The 12,742-nt window shown below is 46.8% G+C and overlaps 1 protein-coding gene across 1 annotated transcript in view; it reads right to left on the bottom strand.

Moving 5' to 3' along the window:
- The window catches only part of LOC122542527 (sorting nexin-24-like), a 22,660-nt gene that overhangs the window by 5,150 nt on the left and 4,768 nt on the right, over positions 1-12,742 (bottom strand). The window contains exons 2-6 of the mRNA XM_043680363.1: positions 9,182-9,265; positions 2,996-3,100; positions 2,554-2,654; positions 453-485; positions 224-285 (exon numbers count right to left, since the gene is read on the bottom strand). Coding sequence (XP_043536298.1) covers positions 224-285; positions 453-485; positions 2,554-2,654; positions 2,996-3,100; positions 9,182-9,265 — 385 coding nt within the window. The remainder of the gene's footprint in view (positions 1-223; positions 286-452; positions 486-2,553; positions 2,655-2,995; positions 3,101-9,181; positions 9,266-12,742) is intronic.

Raw genomic sequence — 12,742 nt, 5'->3', positions numbered from 1 at the left:
ACTCCCTCAGCACTGACCCCCCCTCATCCACGACAGTGCTGCGCTCCTTCATCACCAAACCCCCAGACAGTGCGGTGCTCCCTCAGCACTGACTCTCCGACAGTGCGGCACTCCCTCAGCACTGACCCTCCGACAGTGCGACAATGCCCCCCCTCAAAATTCCCTCCTGCCCCAAGGTACAGGCTCCACAATAACACAACCTAACTTTCACTCTGCCCATTACCTGCTGGGTTCGGTTGAGAAAAGGCATCCTTTGTGAAACTGACCACCTGGTGACAAAAAAACCTGGACAGGAGCAGAAAAACAAAATCAACATATGATCCTCATTTCCAGCGTCCCTGACCTGAGAGAGTCTGATGGGGAAAAGTGTGGGGGTAGCTTTGCTTGCGCTTTAAAAGGAGTTCAGGGAATTTAATGTGATGCTGATCGAAGCAGAGCTTCCCAGTGCTCACCTGTAATTCTGCAGGTCAAGTTGATCCAAGGCACTAAAGAAAAGGAAGGACATGAAATCAATTCAAAGCAATGATGACTCAATTTCTCTCACTTTTATACCTGTTGATCGAAATCAAAATGACCTGCTTTCTGCAGAGTCCCTTTGTTCTCAATTTCCTGATTGTATTCCTTCCTAAAATGTGCTCTCCCTAATTCTCTCCTTCAGATCAAACAGCTGTATTGTTACAAAGCAGGACCTGCCCATCATAAGCCTCACCAGCTTTTCAAACAAACATTTCCTGCTTGGCTCCGGCCCTCTCTGTGACCCTACACATTCTCCCTTTCCAAGGTTAGATTCTGTCTACTTTCTGAATGCTTCAGTTGAACCAGCCTCCTCCACTTTCTCAGATAGTGCATTCTAGATGTTTAACAAAAAAAAAACCAAGAAATGCTGGAAATCAGAAACAAAAACCAAAACAAAGGTCATTGGAAAAACTCAGCAGGTCTGGCAGCATCTGTGGAGAGAAAGCAGAGTTAAGGTTTTGGGTCCGGTGACCCTTCCACAGAATGTTCCAGACCTAACCAGGTGCTGCATGAAAAAGCTCTTCCTCAGCACATTTGCTTCTTTTGTCAGTTGTTTTAAATCTGTGCCTCCTTGATCTCAATCCTCTCTGCGGTGGAACCTTTCTCTCTTGTCTATTCTGTCCACACCCCTTTTGAAAACCTCTCCGCTAACTCTTTTCATCCCAGGAACTGTTCTTGTCAATTGCTTCTGCACTATCTCTAATGTGTTCACATCTTTCCTATAATATGGAGCTCAGGACAGCACACCGTACTCTTTTTGAGCTCTAACCAAGGTCTTAGACAAATCCATCACCACCTCCTTGCTCTTGTACCCTATATCCCTGTCAGAGTCACAGATATGTACAGCACAAAAAAAGACCCTTCGGTCCAACTCGTCCATGCCAACCAGATATCCTAAAATGATCTAGTCCCATTTGGCACAAATCCCTCTAAACCCTTCCTATTCATATATCCATCCAGATGCCTTTTAAATGTTGTAATTGTACCAGCCTCCACCACTTCCTCTGGCAGCTCATTCCATACACGTACCACCCTCTGCATGAAAAAAACTTTTCTGCTCTCACCCTCAACCTATGTCCTCTGGTTTTAGACTTGTGTATTCACCGTAACCATGTCCCTCATTATTTTATAAACCTCTATAAGGTCACCCCTCAGTTTCTGATGTTCCAGCAGACAGAGGTTTAGAATAATTTCTTGGGTTTTGTGCCCCATTCCTCTACTTATAAAGAAAGCACTGGAATTCAGGAATTTCAGGGGACCTTTCACGCTCTCTAATTTGTGCGCTAACACCCTGATCCCTCCGTCTGTGCACCCACACCACAAACAGAGCAGCTGTCTTCACCTTCACTGAGACCTTTTAACCCTGGCCAGGCACTGAGGCAAGGGGAAACAAGGAATAGTGACAATATGGAGATGTGGGAGAGGGAGACAGTGTGGAGACTGGGCAGACAACTTGTGAGCTGATTCAGCCCTTGGTCTGGGGAACCAGGAGCTGCCATTCTGTCCGTGACCACCAGGTGGCGGAATGTGCAGCCAAATCCAGACAGAGGCAGGAGACAGTTCCCTCACATTAATGCCAACTCGGCAAAACCTCAAATTACTTGGGAGTTATTTTGAGTCACAATGTTCCCGACTCAAACTAATCCTTCTGAATTTCTGTGTGTTGTTAAAGGACCAGGAGGCGGCCATTCAGCCCCTCCAGCCTGTTCTCCTGTTCTTTTAAATGTTGGGCAGTTTGATTTTAATTTCATTAACCCAAACATCCCCATATTCTTCAACACCCCACCCAACAGTAACATGAACCTCTGCCTTTAACACTCAACAGCTGAGACTCCACAGTCCCCTGAAGTAGCCAATTCCAAACCTTCCCCACGCTCTGTGCAAAGCAATTCTTCCTTGGCTCAGTCCAAACCAGGTGACCCTGACTCCCCAGTTCACTCAGGCTCTGAGGGCAGTAGCAGGGTTATTACTGATAGGGTTTCTGATAGTTCAGGAACAGCAGTAAATGATGTACCAATAAATCCTTCAGGCACTGACCTCACTGTATTAGGCGACTTTCCGACCGGGATGTGTTTGATGTTCAGGAAGTCGAGGATTTCCCGGGACAAAGTCCAATTGTCGCATTCACACACAAGACTCTGAGAGAGACAGACAGAGAGACAGAAAAACTTGTCTGTATACAGAAAAGGTCATTGCCTGGTTACCTCACTTGTCACAGCTCCAACCATCCTGAAACCTTTAGATACAGGGCCCAGTCCCCAAACACCGGCCTCTCAGCGCCGACCCTCCGACAGTGCGGCGCCCCCTCAGCGCCGACCCTCCGACAGTGCGGCGCCCCCTCAGCGCCGACCCTCCGACAGTGCGGTGCCCCCTCAGCGCCGAACCCTCCGACAGTGCGGCGCCCCCTCAGCGCCGACCCTCCGACAGTGCGGCGCCCCCTCAGCATTGTGCTCTCTGTCTTGCTTTCTCTGGGCCTTACCTGTAAATATGCCTCCAATCCTGACCTCTTCTGTTCCAGGGCTTTGGGCCTTCGATTCAGGCCTCTCTTTGAGGGAAAGTCTGGTGTTTTTGTTGTCTTTTTTAACTGTAGGTAACAGAAACATGGAGGGAATGTCAGCCTCAGGCACCTCACCTCAAGCCTTTGGTGGGAGGGCTGGTGGAGTAGAAGGCATTCTGAGGGGGTGGCACAATGGCCCATTCTTCTCTTGCCATCTCTCTCTGTGGGGCTGTGGTCCACCCCAAATCCATTAACAGGCTGGTGTCAGCAGCATTGGGAAGGTGTACAGAAACAAGAGGCCAGTGTAGCTGCTGACTGACCAGACTTACGTGACTGATCAATGGAAGGTCAAAAGGTGGTATTAAATCTATTTGTGATTTCACCTCACAACATCGTCCTGTAATTATCTCCCAATCCTTTAACGTTCCTTCTCTGGTCTTAGTGCTCACCCTAATTACATTCCGTTCACCAGGGAATATCAGATCTATTTTCAGAGCGACATCAGTGTGTGTTTGGGAACCAGACAGCTCACAGGCAAGTGTCCTCAAGGAAATGGATATCAGAAACTGAACCAGAATAAAAAACACAAAGAGACTGCACTGAGAAAAGCCAGCTTCAGAAAACCACAGGGTCTTGCATTCAGTTTGTGTCAGATAGAGATTCATAGTTTTCTGGTTACCAAAGGAGTTGAGGGGTGGGGGTAGGTAATTAAAAAAAAAGAGGATCCTGCCATGATCCGATTCAATGGTGCAGGAATCTCAAGGGGCTGAAGGGCCTGCCCCTGCCCCTGCCCCTGCATTCCAAAAATAAAACTCGAGCTCCCAGGACAGGGACAGCACAGGGTTAGATACAGAGTAAAGCTTCCTCTACACACTCACCATCAAACACTCCCCGGACAGGGACAGCACAGGGCTAGATACAGAGTAAAGCTTCCTCTACACTGTCCCCCCATCAAACACACCCAGGACAGGGACAACACAGGGTTAGATACAAAGTAAAGCTTCCCCTACACTGTCCCCGTCAAACACTCCCAGGACAGGGACAGTATGAGGTTAGATACAGAGTAAAGCTCTCTCTACACTGTCCCCCATCAAACACTCCCAGGACAGGGACAACACAGGGATGGATACAGAGTAAAGCTCCCTCTACACTGTCCCCCCATCAAACACTCCCAGGATAGGGACAGCACGGGGTTAGATACAAAGTAAAGCTTCCCCTACAATGTCCCCGTCAAACACTCCCAGGACAGGGACAGTATGAGGTTAGATACAGAGTAAAGCTCCCTCTACACTGTCCCCCATCAAACACACCAGGGATAGGGACAGCATAGGTTATATACAGAGTAAGGCTCCCTCTAACACTTCCAGGTTAAATCTCTGGAACCTCATTTAATGTATCCCAAAACGTTATGGGAAATAAGGAGGAACTTATGAAACCCTTTGCTGAAATATTTGCATCATCTACAAGTACAGGTGAAGTGCCTGATGACTGGAGGGTTGCTAATGTTGCAGCTCTGTTTAAGAAAAGGTTGTAAGGAGAAACCGGGGAACTATAGACATGTGAGTAAATTGTTGGAGGTAATTATAAAAGATAGGATTTATGGATATTTAGAGAGGCAAAAATTGATTAAGGATAGTCAGCATGGTTTTGTGCAAGGAAAATCATGTCTCACAAACTTGATTGAGTTCTTTTGAGGAAGTTAGCAAAAAGATTGATGATGGCAGAGCAGTAGACGTTGTTTATTTGGATTTTAGTAAAGCCTTTGACAAAGTTCCGCCTGGTAGACTGATTAGTAAAGTTAGGTCACATGAGATTCAGGACGAGCTTGCCAATTGCTTCCATAGTTGGCTTAACGGCAGGAGACAGAGTAATGGTGGAAGGTTGTTTTTCGGACTGAAGGCATGTGATCAGTGGTGTTCCACAGAGATCAGCCCTGGATTCTCTTTCGTTTGTCAGTTATATAACTGATCTGGATATGAATATAGAAGGCATGGTTAGTAAGTTTGTGGACGACACCAAAATTGGTGGTATAGTAGACAGTGAAGGTTTTCTAAGATTACAAAAGGATCTTGATCAAATGGGTCAATGGGCTGAAAAATGGCAGATGGAGTTCAATCTGGATAAATGCAAGTTATTGCATTTTAAGACAAGGGTAGAGCTTATACAATTAAAGGTAAGCCCTTGGGTAGTGTTACAGTACAGAGGGACCTAGGGGTGCATGTACATAATTCTTTAAAGTTTGTGTCACACAAACAGGGTGGTTAAAAAGGTATTTGGCAAGCTTGCCTTCACTGCTCAGTCCTCTGAGTATAGGAGTTGGGACGTCATGTTGATATTGTACAGGACATTGGTGAGGCCTCTTCTGGAATACTGTGTCTAGTTCTGGTCACCCAGTTATAGGAAGGATATTATTAAGCTGGAGAGGGTTCAGAAAAGATTTACCAGGATGTTGCCAGGTATGGAAGGTTTGAGTTATAAAGAAAGGCTGGGAGTTTTTTCACTGGGGAGGCTGAGAGGCGATCTGATAGAAGTTTATAAAATAATGACATTTTAGATCGAGTTAATGGTAGTTGCATTTTCCCTGGGATGGGGGGAGTTTCAAGATTGGGAGCACATTTTTAAGGTGAGAGGAGAGAGATTTCAAAAAGACATGATGGGCAAATTTTTTTACACAGAGGGCAGTTCATGCATGAAATGAATTCGAGGTAGTGGTGGATGTGGACACAGTTACAACATTTAAAAGACATTTGGATGACACATGAATAGAAAAGGTTTGGAGGGATATGGGCCAGGAGCAGGCACATGGGGCTAGTTTAGTTGGGATTATGTTCAGCATGGACTGGTTGGACCGAAAGGTCTGTTTCCGTGCTGTATGACTCTATGACAGGGACAGCACAGGGTTAGATACAGAGTAAAGCCTCCTCTACACTGTTCCCCATCAAACACTCCCAAGACAGGGACAGCACGGGGTTAGATACAGAATAAGGCTCCCTTTACACTGTCCCCATCAAACACTCCCAGGACAGGGACAGCCAGTATATATTGTTCTAAGAAACTAACTTGAATGCATTCCATAAATCAATTGCCAAACTATTTTTGCCAATTTCTTTTGCCCAGTTCACATGAAGATTAAAGTCCCCAAGACTATTGCATTGACTTTGTTATAAGCTCCTTTTATTTCTGATTAATGTTTTGTCTAACAGGATAGTTACTGCTCAGGGGCCTCGAAACTGCTCTCACCAGCATTTCTGACCCTCGCTGTTACTGATACGCCCTGTTCTTCCAAATCAGGATCCCTCCTGTCTCCTGCCTGTATCCTTTATTGTCAGGGCCACCCATTGGCCCACTTCGATAAAGGTCAGATCTCCTGAAATTCCCAATCTCAGACACTGTGCCAGCACAGCTCTGTAATAGGGATTACATCCAATCCATTTCTCTTCATTGGTGCCATCAGTCACTCAGTCAGAGGGATGATTGTTGGGGTCAGATAAACACCTTCAGCAATAACTTCTCACTATTTTTCCATCATTTAACCTTCCTCATTGGTGTAATTTTACCACAAAATCTGCTGGTCCTTTCTCTCACTCGCTGCCTGCTTATTTTTACCCAGTCACTACACAGCTCGATGGTTTTGACTTTTCTTTTTAGATTTACTAAATGCCCCTTCTTTGAACCGTCTCCTTAAAATATGGACAGCCTGTTACACAGTAGACAGGCCCCAGCCTAGTTTAGTGGAGTTGGTCACAATGGAACAACTCTCTCTTTCCCGTGACAGTCCCAGTGGTCCTGGAATCAAATCCCTTCCACCACAACAACACATTTGACTCCCTGATCAGTTTGTTCCCATTTACTCCCTCCATCATTGCTACAGGAAATGGTCCAAGCTGTGGCCAATCACCAATGCTCTTTCCAAACCTGTGACCTTTCCCAGTGAGAAGGACAACGCCAGCAGATACCATCCCCCTGCAAATTCCCCTCTAAGTCGTACACCATCTTGACTTGGAAATATATCACTATTAGTGCAGTATTGTTATGTCGAAATCCTGGAATTTCCTCCCTAACAGCATCATAAGTTCACAGAATTCCTCATGCTGCAGAAGAAGGATTTTTATTCCATCATATTTGTTCCTTTTGCACACTGCTTTAAATCCATCCCCTCTTGTTCTTGTTCCTTTTACAAGGAAAGCTCTGCCCTATCTACTCTGTCCAGTCCACTCACGAAAACCTCCAAATCTTATCTCAGCCTTTTCCTCTCAAAGGTGATAAGTCCTAACTTCACCAATTCCACATTCCTGGAGCAGTTCCTCTAAATTGCTTCTGCACTCTCTCCAATATGTTCACATATTTCCTGTGACTGTACACAATAGCTGAAAATGTGTTGCTGGAAAAGCGCAGCAGGTCAGGCAGCATCCAAGGAGCAGGAGAATCGACGTTTCGGGCATGAGCCCTACTTTCAGGGGTCGATTCTCCTGTTCCCTGGATGCTGCCTGACCTGCTGCGCTCTTCCAGCAACACATTTTCAGCTTCTCTCTACCTATCCTTGTACTTCCAATGATCTCTGCATATACACACACACCCAGGTCCCTCTGCTCGTGCCACATCCCCTTTAGAATTGGACCCCCTATTTTATATTATTTTTCAATTTTCTTCCTAACTTCTCCACAATAAACTTTATTTGCCACCACCCACCTGCTCCACCAATTTATCAATGTATTTATGAAGTTCTCAGCTGTTTTCATAGTTGACAATTCTTCCAAAGGACTCTTGTGGTGCAGTGGTATTGTCCCTACCTCTGAGCCAGGAGGTCTGGGTTCAAGTCCCACCTGCTCCAAAATATCTGGTTCATCCAAGTTTACTGTTATCTGCAAACTCAAAAACTGTCCCCTGCATATCCAGGTCCAGATCATTAACTGCCTCAGACAAACAGGGCTCTTCATCCTGACCCCAGAGGAACTTCACAACAAACCTTCCTCCAGCCATTGACCGTTCCTCTCTGTTTCCGAGCACATGGTCAATGTTGCTGTTGTCTCTTTTAAACCTAAGACCTTCCTCACAAGCCTCATGAGGCACTGTATCAAGTGCTTTCTGGATCCATTAACAGTTAAACACAATTTCCCTTTAGAAATCCATGCTCACTCTACATAACCAACCCATCTTTTTCCATGTGACTATTACTTCTATCCTGACTTGTCCCTAGAAGCCTTCCTACCAGATGTGAGATTGCTAACAACTTTCTTGAACAAGCTTGTAATGTTTGCAATTTTCCAGTCTCCTGACACCTCCCCTGATTCTATTCAGTGACCCTGCAATTTCCACTTTCACCTCCTTCCATAGCCCTGGATTTATCTCATCCAGTCTTGGTGCATTATCAGTTTTAAGCATTAATCCATCCATTTTGAACACTTCTCATGACCAAGTTTCCTCGTCTGTCATCACAGCCTGGGTAACATGTCCCTCTTTGGAGAGGATAGGTGTAAAGTATCCACCACAGCAATGCCTCCTGCCTCCAGAATGTAAAGCTCTTTCTTTGTTCCTGATCAGCCTTATCCCTCCTTTTACCATCTTTCTTCTGGTGATGTACTTACAGAAGACTTCTTTTTATGTTTGCTGCCAGTCTTTCTCATAATCCCTTTTTACTTCTCTAATGTATTTTTCCATCTCTCCTCACACTATGGTGTTCCTTTCGGTTTGTAATTGTACTCTCTATCTGATACTGCCATAACTATACTTTTTCTCCTTTATTTTAATCTCTATCTCAGTTTTCATTCAGGGAACTCGGGATTGGTTTTGAGGGACTGTACCTGAACCACCTCCTCTTTGAGGGCAGCTGATCAATCAGTAATGGTTTCACCACCAACCCTTATGTTCCAGTCAATCCTGCCCAGCTCTGTTCTTGCCCCACCACAGTTCACTGTCCATCAGTTAAACTGTCTTACTCAGGATTGATCATTGCTATTTTCCAATGCCTTCCTGAACCTTACAATGCAATGTGGGTGGGGTAGTGTCAAAGGACCACCAGGTGGGGGAGGGGGTAATGAGGGTGAAGGGTTGAATGTGGCAGAGGTAGTGACTGAGGGGGTTCGTGGGTGGTGGGGTAGAGGGTGGGTTTGTGGGGGTTGTGGGTGGGCAAGGTAAAGGATGGTGGGGGTTAGTATCTGGGACTCTGACCTTTTTATGTAGAGCCTGGAAGTCTCGGTATCTTCGATCCACGAGGTGTTTGCGCCCATTGTTGAGAACCTCGACTCGGAAAACCTGTAACAGGAAGCTGTGTCAGTGACCCCCACCTCAGGGATATTCCCCACCCCCCCCCTCACCACCCCCCCCCCCCCCCCCCCCCACGCCCACCCCCTGATTCTATCAAGGACATGCAAGTTCTGGGCCTCCTCCACCACTACATCCTGGCCAGCTGTACCTGGAGGAAGAACGCCTCATCTTCTGCCTTAGGAATCTCTGACCACACGGTCACCCCCTGGAAACTCCACCCCCACCCTACAGGCAGACTCATCCCCCTAGCCCCTACAAGGAAACCACCCAATGTCTTGATCAACATCTATTCCTCAATATAGGTTCCATCAACACTCTCCACTCCGCTGGCTTCCCATGTTTTTATTTCAGATTTCCAGCATCTGCTGTATCCTGTTTCACACAGCAGTTGCTATATTTCCTACAACACAATAGCTCAGAACGGTTGAGTTGTCTGGGCGGTGTGTAGTGGTGCCCTGGGATGGGGACGTTTGCGAGATAATTCAATGTTGAGGCCTCACCAAGATGCTGACAATTGCAACATCTCCCCTCGTTACTCTCAGCAGCACCTCCAGAATATTCATCCCCATGGCCACAAGCAAACTACATCATGTCCCCCTCAACCCCCGCCCGCCACCTAACCCCCAACCCCTGGGGAGAAGCTGAGGCTATTCTCGGGCTCTTGGAACAATCCACCCCCCACTCTCACTGTCAGCTCCATTGAAAACAGATCCCTGCTTTATAACTCCAACACAGTGCATCAAGTTGCCATGGTTATTGACAAAGAAGTTCAACGCTCTGTTGCTATGGCTACATACCACATCCATGCAAAGAGAGATTCTCAACCAAATAAATCCGATCCAAAAGTCCACACTCTCTGTTTAAATCTCCCCTGCTGTGAGGAAATCCTTGCCTTAGCACTCAGTGACTTTCACACCCACCTCTCACCCCAGAGACCCCCCACCCTACACCCCTCAGTGAGGGGTAGGTGCACAGACACTCCCCAGGGACTCCCCTAGAGACTCCATGAGAGACAGGAACAGAGACTCCCCTTTTGGAGGAGGAATGTGGTGGTGAGTTAACCCCCCGCCCCACCCCCAAGGGCAGTGAGGGGTGGGCGGAGCACAGAGACTCCACTGGAGGGTGTGGGGCAGGGTGGTGTGGAGACTTCCAATGGGGGGTTGGGGGAGGGGTGCTGAGACTCCCTTGGGTGGGGGGGGTGGTGCTGAGACTCCTTAGGGGGAATGGGGCACAGACATGCCCCTATCCAGTGCCACCCCCCCCAGGGCAGGCTTGTATCTGCTGCCTAGGAAAGATGCTGAAGTCTTCACTCTGGTGAAATTCCTATCTGTGTGGAATCACAATCAAAGTGAAAGTACTCTTACCAAATCTCTGCACTTTCTAAAACGGCCATGAGATAAAGATTGCCCCCAGTGATTTTAAGCCCCTCTCACCTATGCCCTGTCCACAACCATCACTCTGAGCTGCCAATGACTTGCTGTTTCAATTCCTGTTCTCATGTTCATATTCCTCTCCTGGGTCCCTGCCGTGTTCCAGAGAAGCTCAGTGCAAACTAGGGGAGCAGCACCCCATTTTTGAGACATTGTACAACTTCCAGGACTCAACTCTGAGTTCAACAATAACCAACCCCAACCCTACTCTAATCTGTCTGAATCTCTTGGCTTTACAGAGCTATGCTTTATTCTGGTATTAACACATATTCAGGATCTATTTATCATGGGGTAATTTTTTAGCTTAGATAGATGACTGGCTGATGGACAGAAGACAGAGAGTCAGGATAATTTTTTTTTCTGGATGGCAAGATGTAACGCATGGGGTGTCACAGGGTGGGGTCCTCGGACCCCAGCTATTTATAATCTACATTAATTACTCGGATACAGGGATAGAAGGCTCTACAGTCAAATTTGCAGACGACAAAAACAGGCGAGACGATAGATTGCAGTGAGGAAATAAGAACCTTACAAACGAATCTAGATAGGTTAGGAGAGTGGGCCAAAATGTGGCAGATGGAGTTTAACGAGGTTAAGTGCAAAGTCATGCATTTTGTATGAAAAAATGGGAAGGTGACCTATTATCTAAATGGGGAGAGACTTTGGGATGCTCCGCTGCAGAGGAATCTGGGTGTCCTCAGTCATGAATCACAGAAAACTAGCCACACAGGGTACAGCAGATAGTAAAGAAAGCAAATGGAATGTTGACTCTTAGCTAAAGGAGTAGAATATAAAGGTGAGGGAGTCTTGTTGCAATTATACCGCATTGGTGAGACCACATCTGGAGGATGTACACAGTTCTAGTCCCCTTATTTGAGGAAAGATGTAATGACATCGGAGGCAGTTCAGAGGACGTTCAATAGATCGATCCCAGAGATGAGGGGTTTGTCAGATGAAGAGAGATTGAACGGTTTAGACCTATACTCTCTGGAGTTTAGAAAAATGAGGCGAGATCAAATTGAGGTATTCAAGATGATAAAAGATATGGATAAAATAGACACGGAGCAGATGCTTCCTCTTGTTAGGCATCCTAGGATGAGAGGTCTTAGGATAAGCGATAGCAAATTCAAAACAGAGTTGTGGAGAAACTACTCCCCAAGGGTTATGAATCGGTGGAATTTGCTACCCCAAAGTGTGGGAGGTGCTGAGACAGTGAGTAAACTTTAAGGAGGAGTTAGACAGATATTTAATTGGTAACGGGTTGAAGGGATATGGGGAGAAGGCAGGAAAATGGGGGTGAGTAGCATATCAGCCATGATCGAATGGTGGAGCAGACTTGATGGGCTGAATGGCCTAATTCTGCCTCTCTCTATTTCACTTCCCTTCAACCAATCATTCCCACTCCCTCTGCTCTTTGTTCTGTCACAGCTGTAAGCTCCAAATCCAATCAGTCTGGAATCTTCCCAGGTCTCTCTCTTTGCTCCCATCTTTTCTCCAGGATAAATCCATCAGCAATTCAATAAAAGAAAAACACTCGGGATGCTGCAAATCTGAAACAAACACTGCACTTTGGAGAAACTCAGCAGGTCTGGCACTACCTGTGCAAACTATTAACATTTTGAGTCCAGTAATGACCCTTCTTAAGAAGTCTTCTCACTCACACCGGCCCCACCTCCGCCCCCAGGCACCGACCCAACTCTGTCCAGTTCTGAAGAGTCTGAGACCGTTAGAAACATTGACCCCCCAGACCCTTCACATCACACCACCTGAAACAGAGTACATCCTGAGCACAGACAGACACACACAGTGACACACACATTGGGGGGGCGGGGGGTTAGGGCAGAGACTCAGGGCGGGGGCTGTGGGGGACACTCTCTCTCCCCCGGGGGAGACGACACTGGGTGAGCCGGTGGGGGAATCGGCAGAGATCGGAGGTGATGCCCTCCGTGGCCGAATAGCGGCTCGCGGCTTCCCGAGAAAATCCCATTAAAAGGGCAAATGGGCGGCCCGTTTAACACAATCTGCGGGGAATCGG

This window comes from Chiloscyllium plagiosum, chromosome 40 (assembly GCF_004010195.1).
Source record: "Chiloscyllium plagiosum isolate BGI_BamShark_2017 chromosome 40, ASM401019v2, whole genome shotgun sequence".
NCBI classification, from domain to species: domain Eukaryota; kingdom Metazoa; phylum Chordata; class Chondrichthyes; order Orectolobiformes; family Hemiscylliidae; genus Chiloscyllium; species Chiloscyllium plagiosum.
Note: the sequence above shows the minus strand (reverse complement) of the source record. Positions and strands in the feature narration are given on the sequence as shown.